Source organism: Macaca fascicularis, chromosome 4 (assembly GCF_037993035.2).
Source record: "Macaca fascicularis isolate 582-1 chromosome 4, T2T-MFA8v1.1".
NCBI classification, from domain to species: domain Eukaryota; kingdom Metazoa; phylum Chordata; class Mammalia; order Primates; family Cercopithecidae; genus Macaca; species Macaca fascicularis.
Window position 1 is genome coordinate 85747468 of NC_088378.1, and position 17916 is coordinate 85765383.

General features: G+C 43.1%; 2 protein-coding genes across 33 annotated transcripts in view; one reads left to right on the forward strand and one right to left on the reverse strand.

Moving 5' to 3' along the window:
• The first annotated feature begins 1178 nt into the window (after positions 1-1178).
• LYRM2 (LYR motif containing 2) lies at positions 1179-6520 on the forward strand. 2 transcript variants are annotated; one of them, XM_015449102.4, is made up of 3 exons: positions 1179-1519; positions 2034-2174; positions 2542-6520. In XM_015449102.4, the coding sequence occupies exons 1-3, from the start codon at positions 1382-1384 to the stop codon at positions 2620-2622; spliced, it is 360 nt and encodes a 119-aa protein (XP_015304588.1). In that variant the 5' UTR covers positions 1179-1381; the 3' UTR covers positions 2623-6520. The 2 variants fall into 2 exon arrangements, with proteins under 2 accessions (XP_015304588.1, XP_005552410.1); XM_005552353.5 differs by having other exon boundaries at positions 1179-1249.
• Positions 6521-6914: 394 nt separating this feature from the next.
• Positions 6915-17916, reverse strand: part of ANKRD6 (ankyrin repeat domain 6) — a 205147-nt gene continuing 194145 nt past the window's right edge. For 29 of the 31 annotated variants that reach the window (XM_045391236.2, XM_074037477.1, XM_065543733.1 and 26 more), the window contains 6 exons: positions 17553-17687; positions 17040-17225; positions 16425-16577; positions 13097-13210; positions 11549-11675; positions 6915-10354 (listed from right to left, as the gene is read on the reverse strand). In XM_045391236.2, coding sequence (XP_045247171.2) covers positions 9783-10354; positions 11549-11675; positions 13097-13210; positions 16425-16577; positions 17040-17225; positions 17553-17687 — 1287 coding nt within the window. In that variant the 3' untranslated portion in view covers positions 6915-9782. Of the gene's footprint in view, positions 10355-11314; positions 11676-13096; positions 13211-16424; positions 16578-17039; positions 17226-17552; positions 17688-17916 lie in introns of those variants that run through there. The other 2 variants (XM_074037478.1, XM_074037480.1) reach the window with 1 other exon arrangement.

A 17916-nucleotide genomic window follows, 5' to 3' on the forward strand; every position in this document is an offset into this window, starting at 1 on the left:
ATATATATTATTGATAAGATGGTCATGCAGTTAGCATCATTCATACAATGCCTGGTAAAGTTCAAAAGAACCAATGATTAGAGTTCTTACATGTGCCAGGACCTGTTCTCAGTACATTAGAGATACACAACTGAGGTAGATGCTGTATTTCATTTTACAGGGGAGGTAACAGGCCAGGAGAGGGGAAATAGCCAGAACATAGCTAGGAATAGGGAGCCCCAGGATGCCAACAGGCGAGGCAGGCAAGTCCCCAGTAAACTAAAAATTGAATGAAATTTTTGGTTTTATTTTAATTCGATACAACACTACTTGGAAAATTAATATAGCAAAGATTCGCTAACTCCACTTCTGGTGATTTAACCTGAAGGTGTGTGGTGTGTATTGTGGGAAAGATAAAACAGCTATGAGGAAATAAAAGCAAAAGCCTGAGGCTTAGGGATGTTAGGCTCCTCGTTATTAGTGATGAAAGTGCTTAAGACTGCAGTGGAGCAGCCATTCAGAAGCTTTGTTTCAAAGGATCATGAAGACCACCGCTCCCGGAAAACGCTTGCGCTACAAAAGAACAGGACGAAAACGAGAGAGAAAAAACCAACAAAAATTGTAAAAGAAATCAACACTTTCAATTTTAGTATTTTCAACTATACACATTTTTAAAGGCTCGAAAGAACATTCAAATACGTTTTCACCTCTTTCCCCCAAAAAAACCTTAACTTTTTTTTTTTTTTTTTTTTTTCCCGAGACAGGGTCTCGCTCTCGCCCAGGCTGGAGTGCAGTGGTGCGATCTCGGCTCACTGCAACCTCCACTTCCCGGGTTCAAGCGATTCTCCCGCCTCAGCATCCCGGGGAGCTGGGATTACAGGCACCTTACAGGCCTCTCAAAGGTCTTGGGACTGCAGGCAAGAGCCACTGCGCGGCCTCCTTCACTTTCATTTGAACACTCTTTACCAAGAACTGTGCTAAGTGTCCTACCTTTCTTTCGTTATCGCAACGACCCTATGGTGCACTGCTATCCTATTTTACCGACGAGAAAACCGGCCAGCGCAGCCCATAACCAGCTCCTAACCCTAGGGCTCAGTCCCGAAGTCTCGCGCTCAGTCAGAGCGCAACCCCGGGCCGTCTCCTAGGAAACCGGGCTCGCCACACCCCTTGGTTGGACTCCACTTCCGCTTCTGCGCGCTGAGGCTCCGGCAGATCTCTGGCTGACATGGCTGCCTCCCGCTTACCCCCAGCGACGCTAACGTTAAAGCAGGTACCGGCGGTTCTCTGCCTTCCAGAGCAGCTTACCTGGGTCTGAGCTTCTGGATTCTCCATCTCTCCCTCCACCCAACGGGGCGGGTTCCGGGGTCCTGACGCGCCGTGCGCGCCCTCTGAGATTGGCCCGATGCCTGCGGGGCGGTGCTTCGCTTCGCGGGGCCTGACGGGAGGCACGGGCGGCTTGCTTGGTTTGGTGCGGTCGCGTGAGACGCGTCAGGTGCTTGATTTCCCGGAGTCCCGGTGCATCAGCTGCTCAGTGCCCACGGTAAAGACTACTCTCTATTGCACTGAGCTGTAGCAAACGGCAAATGAGATTACCAAAGATTTGAACAACTGTTAATTTAGAAAAAGTGCTGTCGTTGTAATAACAACTTCTAGGAGACTGGCAGCCCTTTTCATCCCGGTAGTCAGCTGATTTTTTAATGGTTCTTAGATTTGACAGAGCAGTAAGCAGAAAGATCAGATGAACCTCGTGATGCTTTCTTTAAAACATCTTTTTGAGACAGGGCCTCACTCTCGTGCAGGCTGAGTGCAGTGGCACAATGAGGGCTTACCTCAGCTTAGACCTCCTGGGCTCAAGTGGTCCTCCCATCTTGGCCTCGAAACTGCTGGGATTACAGGCCTGAGCCACTGCACCTGGCGGAAAAAGAAAAAAGTTTTTCTTTGCCTTTTTCAAAATTGACCAACGAGGACTCTGGTTGCAGCTCGGTTTGCTGAAGTAGAACTTTTCAGGCTGGCGATTGTGCAGAAGTAATTGCTATTGCTCCTCCCTTTTACAGTTCATAAGAAGGCAACAAGTTCTTCTCCTCTACAGAAGGATTTTGCAAACAATTCGGCAAGTTCCAAATGATTCTGATCGCAAATACCTGAAGGATTGGGCAAGGGAAGAATTCAAAAGAAACAAAAGTGCCACCGAAGAGGTGAGAACAAAATCATGGCGAGGACAGATCCTAACCCTTTTTATTGATCAGTGAATTTTTTTTTTTTAAGTTTAGCAGACATCTTGGAATATAGTGCCACTGAGTTGGTATATCTTGATCATTGCTTGTAATGTTACCGATTTTAAATGATGTTTTAAAATTTAATATTGCTGTATCGACACTCTTCAGCATTATCACGACTTTTATGTTGTACGTTTTATGTGTATGTATGTGGAAATCTTTCGTCTTTTCTAAAAGACAGCAGTTCAAATACGTACTATTGGTTGTTGATTTTAACAAAAAAACGGTATAGCTATACCTTGTTTAACCAGGTAAAACAATAACCAGATTTCACTTTATTCTACAGGATACAATCCGGATGATGATTACTCAAGGCAATATGCAGCTCAAGGAGTTAGAAAAATCACTTGCTTTAGCAAAATCTTAACTATAGCATTATTCTGAAGGATTTTCAAAGTCTCCATGTGTTTCGTTGCATTTAGGATTAACAATGGACAACACAAAGCCCAGTCTTTCTATTTGTATGTACAGTATTTGGTGATAGACAGCAAAGGAAAACACATCAAAACAGTTGCCTTAACACTGAAAAACATACCCTGCATTTTGAAAATGTTTATGGATGTCTCAGCAGTTTTTAAAAGAAGAAAAAACCACTAACAAATGGCCAGTAGATGCTGGACACAATCATTAGGGAAGTATAAATCAAAACTACTAGGAGGCTGAGTACAGTGGCTCACGCTTATAATCCCAGTACTTTAGGAGGCTGAGGTAGGTGGATCACTTGAGGTCAGGAGTTCAAGACCAGCCTGGCCAACATGGTGAAACCTCATCTCTACTAAAAATACAACAATTAGCTTGGCGTGGTGGTGCATGCCTGTAGTCCCAGCTACTTGGGAGGCTGAGGCAGGAGAATCACTTGAACCCAGGAAGTGCAGGTTGCAGTGAGCTGAGATCGTGCCACTGCACTTCAGCCTGGGTGACAGAGTGAGACTCTCCAAAAAAAAAAAAAAAAAAAAACCTGAAATTCACATTCACTAGAATGGCTGTAATTAAAAAGAGAAATAATAGTAAGTGTTGGTGAAGATGTACAGAAATTAGAGAACCCTCATACATTGCTGGTGGGAATGAATGTAAAATGGTGTAGCCACTTCAGAAAACAGACTGTCAGTTCCTCAAAACATGAAACAGCTGCTGTATGATTTAGCCATTCTACTCCTATGCCCATAGCTATTATTTGGCACTAAAAAGAAACAAATGACTTATATATGTTAAACTATGCTAAACATGGATAAACCTTGAAAACGTTAAGTGAAAGAAGCCAGTCACAAAAGATCACATGATGATTCCATTCATATGAAATGTCCAGAATAGGCAGGAAGATTAGTGGTTGCCTAGGCTTGCTGTAGATGAAATGGAGTAACTGCTAATGGGTGTAGGGTTCCTTTTCAGGGTGATGAAAATATACTACAGTTAGCTTGTGGTGTAGGCTGCACAACTCTGAATACACTCAAATCCACTGAATTGTACATTTTAAATGTAAGGTATGAGTTGTATCTCAATAAAGCTGTTATTAAAAAAAAAAATACTCTGAGGCGTAGGACTGAAAGTATACTGACACCAGGAGATACCCTGGAACTTTCCCGAAAAATCCTGCATTATCCCTGAGGGTTGTTCAGATACGTTCTTCACATGTGTCATAGTTTGGTAGAGGACTCATCAAAAAGATCACCACTGGGCATCTAGATCTTTGCTGGAAAGAGAAGAGAAAGAGAAGCTTAATGAGCACATTGAAGCACTTACCAGAAAGAAGAGGGGAGACTTCTGGATGAAACCTCTGTGAGTACCTTCACATTCACGTGGAAGTAGAAAAAATAAGATTCTGGGTGCAGTTCTCCTCCAATGACAGGAAAAAAAGAATTTGAAGAATACGTCAGAGACAAATACATTACAACCAAAGTTGACTTCAGGGCACTTTTGAAGGAGACCAAATTTATAACAATTTAGTGAAAGATGTGAAAGTGAAAGCTTGTGGAAGATGCTGGAATCATCCATCCTGAAAATTGAAGTCTTCTATTCATGAACAGTACAGCTAAGAAGCTAATCTAAGAATGACCAGCACCTGAAAGATGTAGACAGCATTTTGCAGAATGATAAATGGTATCCAGTACTGGACTGTGCCTGAGGAGAGGCATCAACTGAACGTGGATGTTGGTGACATGGACTGTCAGGGTCCACCTCTACCTCCCAGAGCCCCAGAGCCTCAGAGCCCACGAGACAAAATAATTCTGCATACTGTTGCATGGGGGTAATCAACTAATTCAAAGTGCTTACCTGTGCCAATTTTCAGGTTTTTATGTAGATAAGTATTAACCTGTTGCAAAATGATCTGACAGGAGAAGCATTTGTGACATTTCTGAACAGAGAACACTTTGGAAATATTTTTGTGTGACATGATTGATAAATACAGGCTATATCTAGTAAATCTAAAATCTTGAAACTCAGAATCATCCTTTTATGGGTATAGAAGTCAGATTTAATGATGCTTTTCCTAACAGTGGTGTGCATGGAAAGGTTTTCATTGAAGAGCCTATGTGGTTTGCATTTGCAAGATGCAACTAGCACAGACTCGAAGAAAACCTAAGTTTTTTTGTTTGTTTGTTTTCTAAAGCAGGTAAGGCCGGGCACGGTGGCTTCCGCGAGTAATCCACACTTTGGGAGGCTGAGGCAGGAGGATCTCTTGAGCCCAGGTATTTGAGAACAGCCTGGGCAACATAGTGGGACCCTGCCTCTACAAAACATTAAAAAATGAGCTGGCAAGGTGGCAGGTGCCTGTCATCCCAGCTACTCAGGAGGCGGAGGTGGGAGGATCGCGTCTAGCATGGGAGGTTGAGGCTGCAGTGAGCCATGAATAAGTCACTGCACTTCAGCCTGGGAACAGAGCAAGACCCTCCCTACCCTCCCCACCCCCAGAAAAAAGTAAAACACTGAAAATTGAATAATCTGTCAGAGGCGAAAAGTACTGCAATGGACACACTTTTACATCATCTCTAAAGAACAACTTAATTTCCTCACTTATATGCTTTGCTTATACCCTCTGAATTATAGGCCAATCTTGTTGGTTAACCTAAGGTATTTATTTAGCAGTTTTTTCTAAGGTACGGAGCCACAATCATTATGAAGTTGGTCTGAATCAAACTGCCAGTGATTTTTATGGAGGAATGAAAAAAAAAATGCTGGTGAAACACACTTTATGATGAAGCAATGTTTGTCAGTACTCTGGATTAGACAAATTACTCTCTGGATGTTTCCTGAAAACTGTACTTTGTTTAAATGTTAAACTTTTGTTCCTAAAGTTTAAGATATTTGAATGTCAGTTTATGTATCTGAACCACAATAAATTGATCCTTTTATAGTAAAAAAATTTAAGTACAGAGCTTTGTAACATAAGAAGTGGCTAAAGCTATTTATTATATAAATAATAATTGCCCCTATGTCATTCCCCCCTTTTAAAATGTGCCATCAGGGCCTGGCGTGGTGGCTTACGCCTGTAATCCCAGCAATTTGGGAGGCTGAGGTGGGTGGATCACTTGAGGTCAGGCGTTCAAGACTAGCTAGGCCGCTAGCTAGCCTAGCCTGGTGGTACACGCCTGTCATTCCAGCTACTCAGGAGGGCTGCCTCATCTTGAACCCGGGAGGCAGAGGTTGCAGTGAGCTGAGATCACACCACTGCACTCCAGCCTGGGTGACAGAGTGAGACTATGTCTCAAAAAAAAGTAAAAATGTGCCATCAAGTTAGAAATTTTAAATTCATGGTACACTGTCATAAATGTGCCTGCAAGAAACACACAGATGACTTTTTTGAGACGGTCTCTGTTGCACAAGCTGGAGAGTGGCACAAACATGGCTCACTGCCACCTTGAGCTCCCGGGCTCAAGAGATCCACCTGCTTCAGACTTTCATGTAGCTGGGACCACAGGCATGTGCCACCATGACCAGCTAATTTTTTTACTTTTTGTAGAGAGGAGGGGGAATCTCACTTTGTTGCCAGGCTAGTGTCAAACTCCTGGGCTCAAGCAATCCACCTGCCTGGGTGCCCAAAGTGCTAGGATTACAGGTGTGAGTTTTTGATTTTAAAGAGACAGCCTTACCTCATTCTGTCACCCAGAATGGAATGACTTGCTAAATTTGCAGACAGCAGAATGTATTCCTTGATGTTTATAAAATGTAGTCATATCAAAGGGAAAGACTATTTCTCCTTAAATAAAATTACAAATAAAAAATGTACATTGTACTCTTACTCATAAAAGGTATTGTAGGATACAAAACGTTTTTCAAACTGGTTTTGTCTTTGATTGACTTTTATAATCCACACTTCAAAGAAGAACTGCATTTAACTTTTAAGAATAACTTAGTCAAAAAGTATAACGCCTTGCCTTGCATAACCTTTATTGCAAATGATGTTTTGTCTTTCCCCTTTGTCCAGTATTTTCCAAATGGTCAACAGTTTAAACATTTAAGCTTGCACTGAGAAACCTTGCCACATTTCAGCAGTTTTGTTTTGCTTTTGGTGGAGAGCAACTGATCGTGACTTTACAGCCAATGTATTTACTCTAATTTACATTTTTACAGATACAAGGTAACATGTAGCTGGGTGAAGGCACTCAGGAGCCATAAAATGTGGTCAACCACAATAAATTAAAATGTAAGCTAAACAAAGTATTCACACTTTCATTTTTTTAATAAGGAATTTAAGATCCATAGTATGTTAAAGTTTAATGTTTGGAAGAGACACAAATTCAAGGTGATAAAAATATTAATTAGAAGACATAATATGCCTCAAGTATATCAACACTTGACTCCACAAACAAGGCATAACCATGAAAATAACACTTGCTTTATTTTGGGCTCCCGAAATCAAAAGTAAGATTAGAACTAATACATTTAATCTTTCACAGATATTTAGTATACTCGATAATGCACTAACAGTTTCTTTTAAAAAACACTAATATTGTACAATGTTTCTGTTTTACATTAGTTTTTCCCATAGCTGTTGAAAATTTCAGCCTTGATTTGAAACATGACCTGCATGACAGGCTATAAATTGTCAATAGTTCTGTTTCTTTGGAAAAGTACAGTTGTGGCATTTACTCATTTTAGCAGATAGCTAAAAGGGAAAAATAAGGAAAAATATACACTGGACCTGCAGCTAAGTTTTTGACAATGCCAAGGATCAAAAACAGACGAAACAACATTTGTTGAAGATGAAAAGGTATTGCATTGGTCTTAATAGATGTTGCCATCTCTGGGTAAGGATGCTGACTGAGCATGTTCTGTGTCTTCACCTCTATGTGTTTTCTCTTCTACAACAGACCTCCAAGAGACAAGATCCATGTGGTCAGCCACACTAGGTCCATTTGACCTTTCTCATTCTTCTGTAGTCTCTTCCCTGCGACTTTTGACAAAAATACTCAGTTCACAATATTAGCTGCCTGCTTCTGATAGGCAGGAGGTATATAATCAAAATACTCCCACCAAAGCACTCTATGGTCTAGACTTTATACTTAAAATTTAGTTTTCAGCATTCCTCAACAAGGATACCTTGAGGTAACAGGAGATATTTTGGTAAGTGAAAATAATTGTGGCTTGGAACACAGCTTACTGAACTCGGGATTTCATTTCTTTTGAGTATTAGGCAGTTCTCAATAAATTGATATGTATACTGAGGAATGATTCTAAAGAGGTTAGTGATATACTGTTTGAGAATACATTTAGAAAACTGAAGGTACTCTCCAGCTGTACAATTCTGTATTAGGAACAATAGGGAAATGAGAGAGTGCCTCTATATTGCAATCTAGAGTCTCTGGGGGAAGACTGTCTACCTGCGTAGTGGTTGAGAACAAGACAAGCTCTCAAACACAAGAAAATCAACTTGAAATAACATCAAGTTCAGCCTGGGCAATATATTGAGACCCCATATCTACAAAAAATTAACCGGGACTGGTGGCACACGCCTGTAGTCCCAGCTACTTGCGAGGTTGAGGCAGGAGGATCGCTTGAGCCTGAGAGGCCAAGGCTGCAGTGAGGTGTGATCATGCCACTGCACTCCAGTCTGGGTGACAGAGCAAGACCCTATCTCAACAAAATCAAACAAAAACATCAAATTCATTCCATATTCAGGTCTGTAACAGTGACATATATGTACTGAATTACATGTTTTTTCTTTTAGGAATGTCTATATCTATGGATTGTCATTATTTAAAAAAAAAACAAAACCCAAAACTGTGAGCTGGACAAAGGGAATAAAAGCATACTTTGTTTTTCTTGGTGTCCCCATGTTAATACGTCATTTCTTCTCTTTGGCTCAATGAGCAGCATTGTATTCACAATTACATTCAATAGTCACTAGGTTCCTGTGTCTACAGAAATTGAAGTTTCTATGCATACATGGGATATTGAGGAGATGAATATAAATCCCATATTCCAAAGGACAAGAAGCTTGTCCAAAGTTTCAACATATCCAAGCTACTTGTACAACTTTGTTTCTGCATTTATATTTCATTATGGAGCAAAGTAAAGTCTTCAGGCCTCCATGAAGCTGGGGAACAGTGGGGCCTAAGTTGAGTTATTGAATATTTTGCCTTGACATAGTCACTGCAAAGCAGTAGAAAGCTTTTGAGGTTCTTTAATGACAATTCAAAATGAAATACTTTCAAAAAATAGCCTTATACTTTATAAAATGTAGAGCAATAATCTCAAATTCAGAAAGGTATTCTGATATAATTGGGTTTGATTAAGAATAGGTTATAAATCTTCAGGTAATTGTTACATGAATGTTTTTTCCATTAATCTGCTTTAAAATCACTGTAACTGATTTTTTGACTGAAAATACAGAAAATATCAAACAATTTGAATCTTTCTCATTTGATCTCATTGTTTCCAGAGCTGTTAGCCAATTATTCATTATTTAAATAAACTGACTTTTCAATAAATTTTATCATAAGATATACTGGATCTTGTGACATGAAAATATTTCTCCTCAAAAATCTAGTAACTTTTCATGGATTAAAATGTCAACAGTTGGAGAATTACACATTTGAGAAAGAGGGTTTATTTGGCACATCTCAGAGTGACAGCTCTCTTACAGAAAGACACTTGTCTAGGCACAGCAGGTGTGTTCAAATTTATATGAATGACTACTTGAGTTCAGATGGGATTAAGTTTTTCTTGCTTTTGACTTATATTATTTCACACATCTTGAATTTTAGAGTCTAGGCTTACACATCATCCAGTTTCTTGGCATGGCTTGCTTAATCTGAGCTTTCAAACTTCAGATTAACCTGGACTAAGGCTAAGAGTTTATAATGAAACCCAAAACTAAGCAAGCTTCCCCTGGTTTCAGTTTAATTGCTGAGGTCTTCATAACTTCCGGGCATAGGAAACATGTATCTGGCACATTGTAGAATTAGATTTCTCTTTAAAAAGGCCAATCTGCAATATATACAACAGATGACTCCTTGGGCATAGCTATTATGCAGTTGCAAAACTGGAAATCTTCAAGAATCCTTTCGTGTTTCCTCTTTATTGGTGCTAATTTTCCTTCTGCACCCTAGTCCTTAGTTTGGCAAGTTCCTCTTCTAAACTTTTAATGTGTTCCTTCAATGTAGCCTTGTCTTGCTGGGCTTTCTGATTGGCTTGGCTGCGTGCTTCTTCAATCTTCCTTTCATACCACTTTTCCATCTGGGTAGAAACAGCCTCAAAAAAATACTGGGTAAGCTCCAGAGCTTGGGAGGTGTCCCGAATGTGAGGGCCAGTCTGCTCGCCGCCTGCTGCTGGTGGCGGCTGCCCACAGGTGCTGCTGGCTGTGGGTTGCTGGGCACGATGCCTTGTTGGCCCACTCTTCCCCGACTTCTTAGTTTGAGTGCCTCTGTTGACGCAGGGCCCAGCCTGGTGATCAGATCTGGCTGCCTCATTCATGGGTAGCAAGGCTGTCTGGACCTTGACGTTCCTCAGTCGGGAGCCTGTACAGTCAGAAGACGACAGCTCCTGTTGCAGTCTCTGGGTAGCAGTGGAGTTGAGGGCCTTTTCTTTGGGCCTAACCACTGGAGGGGAGCTGTCAGAAGCTGCTGCTGGACCTGCAGTCACCACTGATTGATCCACACCTGGTTTCAGAAGGAAAACAAACATGAGGGCAAATCCACATTCACACAGTCATATGGCTGCGGGTCGGTATGTGAGAGTCTTAAGGATGCTGTAAATCACCAGTCTTCTCCATCACCACACACCATGTGTAACGTCTCCTCTGAGCCTTTTCTCACCTTTCTGTTCCTCCCTCCCACTTTGTCTCCTCTGATGATCACTTTGGCTTGTCAGAGCTTTCATGGATTCTGTGTTAGCCACACTGGTACCATTTAAGCCAAAAAAGTTGCTAGCTTTTCCTTCAGCCTGCCTCAATCTACCTGAGAAGGCTCTGGTCCTGTTTCCTGATGCCTAAGGACGATGCCGCTCACCAAGTGTCTCAAAGCAGATTTGGACATTTATCTATGAGAATATGTATTTTCATTCTCTAATGTCTGGGCCTATTCCCTACCAGTGTACTAATTGCTTGACCCAAGCTCCAATTAGGAAAGGAGGCCCCATTTTCCACACCCAGAGCTCCAGGACAAGCTCCAAGAGTAGTCCTAGCATAAAACATTTTCCTGGGATGTTTCCCCATGTTGTTGGCACAAAGATGAAAACACAGTTCCAGAGATGGCCTGTGGCAACACAAAACACTTACATCAAAATCCCCCACTGAGGCCTAGTTACCCAGGCTCTGCATGTCCTCAAAATTGTCATTATTGAGTATAATCACTGTGGCTAACGTAAAGATGGTTTGCTTGCAGCAATTCCTATCTAGCACCGGGGCAAGTTCGATGTAAGAACTACTGTTTAATGAGGATTTGCATAGTTGGACAAAAGTAAAAGGTAGATCAAAGAGAAGAAAGAGGTAAAAGGCACAAAAGGCAAGGGAGGAAGAGCCCTGCTGAGGAGACTGATGGCTCTTCATCACCTCTCATCTTTGGGGTCCACTCTGATACCATCAACACCGTACTCAAAGCAATGTTATCACCAATCAACAATTCTTTAATTCCTTTATTCAAATAAGTTTGAGCACATAAATGAGTGCTTCATTACTATATAGCAACTGAGTATACGGTTATGAGCAAATACAGTCCTTGCCCCTACAGGGTGTGCTCGACCATCCAGTGTTTCCCGCAGCCACATCCTACGGACTCTGCCTTTCAGTGCAGGAGAGAACAGGAGCTGCTGGTCGTGTTCCTTTTGGACAAAAGGGCTCTCTGTATGTGGGTTACCTGTAGAGGACTCGCAAGTAGATGGTGTGGATTTAGCTCTGCAGGCCCTAGAATCTCCAGAAAGCTTCTGCTCCAGATTCTGAATCTTTAACATGCACCAAGTTTTTAATTCATCCACCAAGGAGATCTAAAAAACAAACAAACAAACAAAAAACAAAAAACCCACAAATAAGTAACAGAAGAATCAAGTGAATTTGATACATGGTTTATGAATTAAAGCATCAAGGATGGACTTTTCAGTTATAACAGTTGAGGATACCATCTAACCCAAAAGTTATGGCTTGCCCACTGCTATGGTTTGGATATTTGAGCCCTCCAAATCTCACGTTGAAATTTGATCCCCAGTGCTGGAGGTGGGGCCTCATGGGAAGGGTTGGGTCAAGAAGGTGAATGCCTCATGATTGGCTTGGTACCATCCTCACAGTTAGTGAGTTCTTGCTCTGTTAGTTTATTTTCAATGTTTTTATTTTTTATATTTTTGAGACGGAGTCTTGCTCTGTCGCTCAGGCTGGAGTGCAGTGGCAGAATCTTGGCTCACTGCAAGCTCCGCCTCCCGGGTTCACGCCATTCTCTTGCCTCAGCCTCCCAAGTAGCTGGGACTACAGGCGCCTGCCACCACGCCCAGCTAGTTTTTTTGTATCTTTAGTAGAGGTGGGGTTTCACTGTGTTCGCCAGAGTGGTCTCAATCTCCTGACCTCGTGATCCGCCCACCTTGGCTTCCCAAAGTGCTGGGATTACAGGCATGAGCCACTGCACCTGGCCACTCTATTACTTTTTGAAAGAGCTAGTTGCTTAAAAGAGCCTGGCACCTCCCTCGTGTCTCTCTTGCCTCTTGTCTTGCTAGGTGATCTGTGCACACCAGCTCCCCTTTACCTTCTACCATGAGTGGAAGCTTCCTGAGGCCCTCACCAGATGCAGATGCTGGCACCATGCTTCTTGTACAGCCTGCAGAACCATGAGCCAAAGAACTCTCTTCTTTGTATATTACCCAGCCTCTGGTACTCCTTTATAGCAACACAGACAGACTAAGCCACCCTCCTATAGGCCACAGCAGGCACCCAAGCAGAGCTGTCTACAATCTTCATTAAGTGCCTTAGAGCCACCTTAAACTCAACCACCCAAAACCACCCAAATCTTCCAAACCAAGTACTTCTGGTTGCTTACAAAGCCTGAGTTCTCACACACCCACTGTACCCATTCCATGTCTATTATCTTGGTGAGACAGTAAACTCCCTGAGGGTAGAAACTGTCTTGTTCTAAAACTGTAATGGCCTAACAAATGCACAATACATGGAATGAGTTTGGGACAGAAATGGCATCTTCCCCAGCATGTTCGGTCTTCATCTGTGGCCAGCATATTCAGTCATGGACATAAACAGAACTATGGGTTCTTTTCTATTAACCTCATTTCAGTATTATAAAAATGATACACTACATAATGCAAAAGCTCTTAGGGAATCTCAGCCTCCGAATTTTCAGTGGCAGGCCTGTCTGAGCTCAGTGGGCCTGTGTGGTAAATCATAATGACGGGCAGATGCTGGTTCCTACCTGCCGTTTCTCCCCTTCATGCTTCTCCGCGTCTGAGTGCTGTTGCAGGCGGTTCAGGCACTCTGTCCTCTCTGCAGAGAGTCGCTCAACCATCAGCTTGTCCAAAACACGCATCTAGGAGTCAAGGGGAGCAGAGTGCAAGACTGAGATGATCTCAGGGTGAGCCCTGGTTTCTCAGCTCCTGCAGAGGGGCTCAGGGAACCAAGTAGGAGCCCCTGCATGCAAACTTCAACCCCTTATCCGATTCCATTTGCATATAGGACTCATGGAACTTTTTCAGAATTCTTGAGCATGCTTCTATGAGGCCAATGTTTCTTTTTTTTAAAAAAATCTCATTTGTTAAAGTTTAAGAGGTATAAGGACTATGAATATACAGGCCAGGCATGGTGGGCCATACTCCCACCACCTGAGGGCAGGAGTTTGAGACCAGCCTGGCCAACATGGCGAAACCCCGTCTCTACTAAAAATATAAAAATTAGCTGGGTGTGGTGGCACATGCCTGTAGTCCCAGCTACTTGGGAGGATGAGGCAGGAGAACCATTTGAACCTGGAAGGCAGAGTTTGCAGTAAGTCAGAAAAAAAAAAAAAAAAAAAGAAACTCTGAATATCTAGTAAATACACAACCTGAGCCCATGCAGGCCTTGTAGGCCTTAAAACATTATTTCCCAGACTACTGTAAGGAAAAACTACAACTCAAAGTATGGAGATTTTCTCTTCCCCAACCCCCACTTTAAAAAATGTTAGTGGTTGCCTACAAGGCAGTAAAAAGGGCTTTTATCCAGCTTTTCCAGTGAGCAAATATTTTTGGTGCTTCATTGGAAGTAGCTAAAGTATGTAAGAAGAGTGCAGAAGGAACTTAAAGGATTGCTTCAGAGAACAAGCAGTTGTCACTTTTTAATCACATTTCCTTCTGAAGTCCCCTTCATCTTGGCATTTCCTGTGGGATCCCCCACACCTAGGAGGGCCAAACTTTCACTGCTGTGACAAGGACCAAAGAATGAAAGGAACTATTTTTAGGAAGAGCCAATCCGCGAAGGCCCACTGGTGAGCTCCCCTCCTGTCAGGAACACGTGTGGCATTCCACACCCAGATGTTCAAAACATTGAAAGAAACATCAGTTCTGGAGACGTGGTGAGCACCTTCTGTTTTCCTCTTCAGTCCATGTTTTCCTGTGAACTGTGCTCCTCCTGCTTTCCAGGATTGGCCTATTCTCCCCACTCCCTTCACCGCTTCCTCCAGGTGGCTGTTCTCAAGAGCAGCCATAGGTAGGTATACATTGCTTTGTTCACAGGTCACACTGACTGGCTCAGGTATGAGCATCTGACCCAAGGGGGCCAGGGTCCTTTCTCAGCGATTTGGAAGGAGGACGAAGATTCTATACCCCAATCTGTCACTCCCTTGAACGGAAGCGAGGCCCTTGAGGTTTCCCAACCTTCATCTCTCATTCCTCCTTCAGCTTAGGCTAGGCCAAGCAGGGTTTTTATACACAGTCTGCACTAATCTATTATTGCCCTAACAAAATATTTTTTAAATGGCCTTTCTATAAAATGCAGATAGCAAATAAGCCTTAAAAATGTTTAATCTTGGCCGGGCGCGGTGGCTCAAGCCTGTAATCCCAGCACTTTGGGAGGCTGAGACGGGCGGATCACGAGGTCAGGAGATGGAGACCATCCTGGCTAACACGGTGAAATCCCGTCTCTACTAAAAAATACAAAAAACTAGCTGGGCGAGGTGGCAGGCGCCTGTAGTCCCAGCTACTCGGGAGGCTGAGGCCGGAGAATGGCGTGAACCTGGGAGGCGGAGCTTGCAGTGAGCTGAGATCCGGCCACTGCACTCCAGCCTAGGCAAGAGAGCCAGACTCTGCCTAAAAAAAAAAAAAAATGTTTAATCTTACCAGTAAACAGGGAAATAAAACTTAAACAGTAAGATGTCCTTAATCAATTTGGCAAAAACTTAAAAAAAAAAAATTAGGCAGGGCATGGTGGATCACACCTAAAATCCCAGCACTTCGGGAGGCCGAGGTAGGCGGGTCGCTGGAGCCCAGGAGTTTGACACCAGCCCAGCCAACATGGTAAAACCTCGTCTCTACCAAGAAAATAACAAAAATTAGGTGGCCATGGTGGTGTCCGCCTTAGTCCCAGCTACTCAGCAGGCTGAGGTGGTAGAATCACTTGAACCCACAAGGTGGAGGCTGTAGTGAGCTGAGATTGCCACACTGCACTCTAGCCTGGGTGATGGAGGCAGACCCCATCTCAAAAAAGAAAAAAAAAAAAAAAAAAGCAGTAAAAAATACTATTTTAGGAAAACCGAGAAAATGTGAATATGGACTGGATAACATTTTCTCAGGTGTGAAAGCAATATTGTTGTGAAGTTGAAAGTGTTATTCTTATTCTAAACATTCTGAAATATTTAGAGATGTCCCATCAGGACAGTCTGCAACTAAATCTGAAATAGTTCAAGAATTTAAAAAAATATGTGTCAGAGAGATAAGGCAAATGTAGCAACATATTAACTGGCTGACTGCAGGGATTATATGCAAGCATTCATTCCATTATTCTGTGAACTTTTCTGTATGTTTGAAAACTTTTAAAATAAAAAGTTGGGAAAAGAAAAAAACATAATTATTCTAATTTTGTATGCAGTGGGAAAGGAGTGTAGCAAAAATTGACAAATAGAAAGACTGACCTAGAAAAAGACTTAAAGAAGATAAAACCCAGTTTTGTTTTTTTTTTTCCTAGACAGAGTCTCACTCTGTCGCCCAGGCTGGGGAGCAGTGGCACGATCTCCGCTCACTGCAACCTCCACCTCCCAGCTTCAAGCAATTCTTGTGCCTCAGCCTCCTGAGTAGCTGAGATTACAGGTGTGAGCCACCACACCAGGCCAATTTTTGTATTTTTAGAAGAGGCAGGGTTTCACCATGTTGGCCAGGCTGGTTTCGAACTCCTGACCTCAAGTGACCTGCCCACATTGGCTTCCCAAAGTGCTGGCATGACAGATGTGAGCCATCATTCCCAGCTTAAACCCAAATATTAATAGTGCTTTTCGGCACAGTGGGCTTATAGGTGACTTATTTTCCTAATTTTCATATTTCTAAAAATGCTCTGTAATGGGGCTATCTTATTTTTATAATAAGAAGCAATTTAAACATGTTCTTTAAAAAGTTGAACTAAATGTGCTTTAACAAAATCACATAAGCAGAAGCAGGCCTCTTCCCTGACAGCCCATCAGACATCCCAGGGTAGAAGGGTGTGCTGAAGTCAAAGTCGGCTCCTGAGTTCATGTTCCGCCAGAACACCTTGCAGTTAAGAAGCTGGGCCTTAGGACATACTTGGTGCTGGGTCTTATTCTCCATCTGCCCCAGCTTTGTATTCATTTTGTCCTGAACCGATCCCAGCTCTGCTTTTATCTCCTCCACAGTAGCCTCCAACTGATTCTCCAGCTTGTTGATTAGAGGTTCACATCGACAACCATTTATTGGTGCCTAAGAGAGAAACAAAAAAGTTCATTCCTTCAACAAGTATGTTTGGAGCACCCGCCGTGTGCCAGGCAGTATACCAGAGGATAGAAATGATGGAAGAGATAGGCTCACCCTTGTCATAACTTTGAAATATCTTATAGGCGAAGCTTTGGGGAAGAAGATTCAGAGGGTAAGATATGGTCCCTCTTCTTAGGTGCTTTTATATACCCTGGGGCCTCAAGATACCTAGTCACCTGAGGATGGTGCAGCAAGCTCTGCAGCTACACACACACCTCCGTCTGCCTTGGCCTTAGCAGCAGGAGTGGATCTGCACCGTGCAGGTGGGGAGGCCATCTGGCTTACCTTCAAAGCTTGTGCTTAACTAAGTCAATGCCTAAAGTGGCTATCAGCCCCCAGGAATGCCGTTAAACAAAAACCCTTGCTGAAGGCCTATGTTCCCTTCTCCTGACAGTGCTTAGCAGGTACCTGCATCACTTTCCCATCCTTGCCCCGGTACAATGTGTAGAGCTGGTATGCCCTGAACTCATGGGGTGGGGGCGGGGATGAACACCGATGCCTGTTCCTCTTTTTAGGGTGATTATGAGCATGCAGGTTCTTCTGGTGTCCAGGCTGTTGGTCGGCTGGTGGGGTGGGGTCAGAAAATGCTGATACCTGTGGGAGAGGAAGAGACAACACCCCTGAATGCTTTGACCCTTGCAAGACTGACACCAGTCAGTGGCGCCCATGTCACCCCATTTGGGCAAAGAGCCCCACTTTGTTTCACCTCATGGTGTTCTACTCCAAGCCACATATGTCAAAAGAAATGTATCAGCACATTCACCTTGTGTCTGATGTTAGCCAGATTTAATTTCTGTGCTCTGGCTCCAAACCAGCCAGCCAAGTGAGGGGACTTTTTAGCTGACAGGCACGACACTCTGCCAGGACCCGTGCCACCCAGGCTCCCAGCCACCCCCTGGGCTGCTTTCTGTGTCTCCTGACCTTGGGCCTTGACTTTCTCCTCCTGTCATCCTTTGCTCTGGGTTCTGGGGAGGCTGACAGGAACTCTTCTCTGGCTTCTTCTCTTCTGGCCACAGCCTGTTCACTGCTGGGGGTGTCTCCTGCTGAGACACTGCCCTACAGTAGGAAAAAGCCCAGAGACCTATTGTGTTTGCTGCCTTGGCCTTTTTCACTAATAGGGTCAAATTTTCTTTGCAAGATTCCATATAGTAAGGGACCCACGGGAACCTTTGCAGATGCCATAGATTTCAGACACAGGAAACACTGCTTGGTGGTCTTAACAAAGAATGCTTTTCCTGGTTGGTTGAACAATTTGGCTTTTATTGTATTTATTAGGTCCTAAGCT

What these genes read in the sequence shown, in the direction of transcription:
- LYRM2 (XM_015449102.4), top strand. Translation starts at nt 1,382, where the DNA reads ATGCCTGCGGGGCGGTGCTTCGCTTCGCGGGGCCTGACGGGAGGCACG. An exon ending in TCAGCTGCTCAGTGCCCACG is followed by an intron (nt 1,520 to 2,033) that starts GTAAAGACTACT and finishes TCCCTTTTACAG; the next exon opens with TTCATAAGAAGGCAACAAGT. An exon ending in ACAAAAGTGCCACCGAAGAG is followed by an intron (nt 2,175 to 2,541) that starts GTGAGAACAAAA and finishes TTTATTCTACAG; the next exon opens with GATACAATCCGGATGATGAT.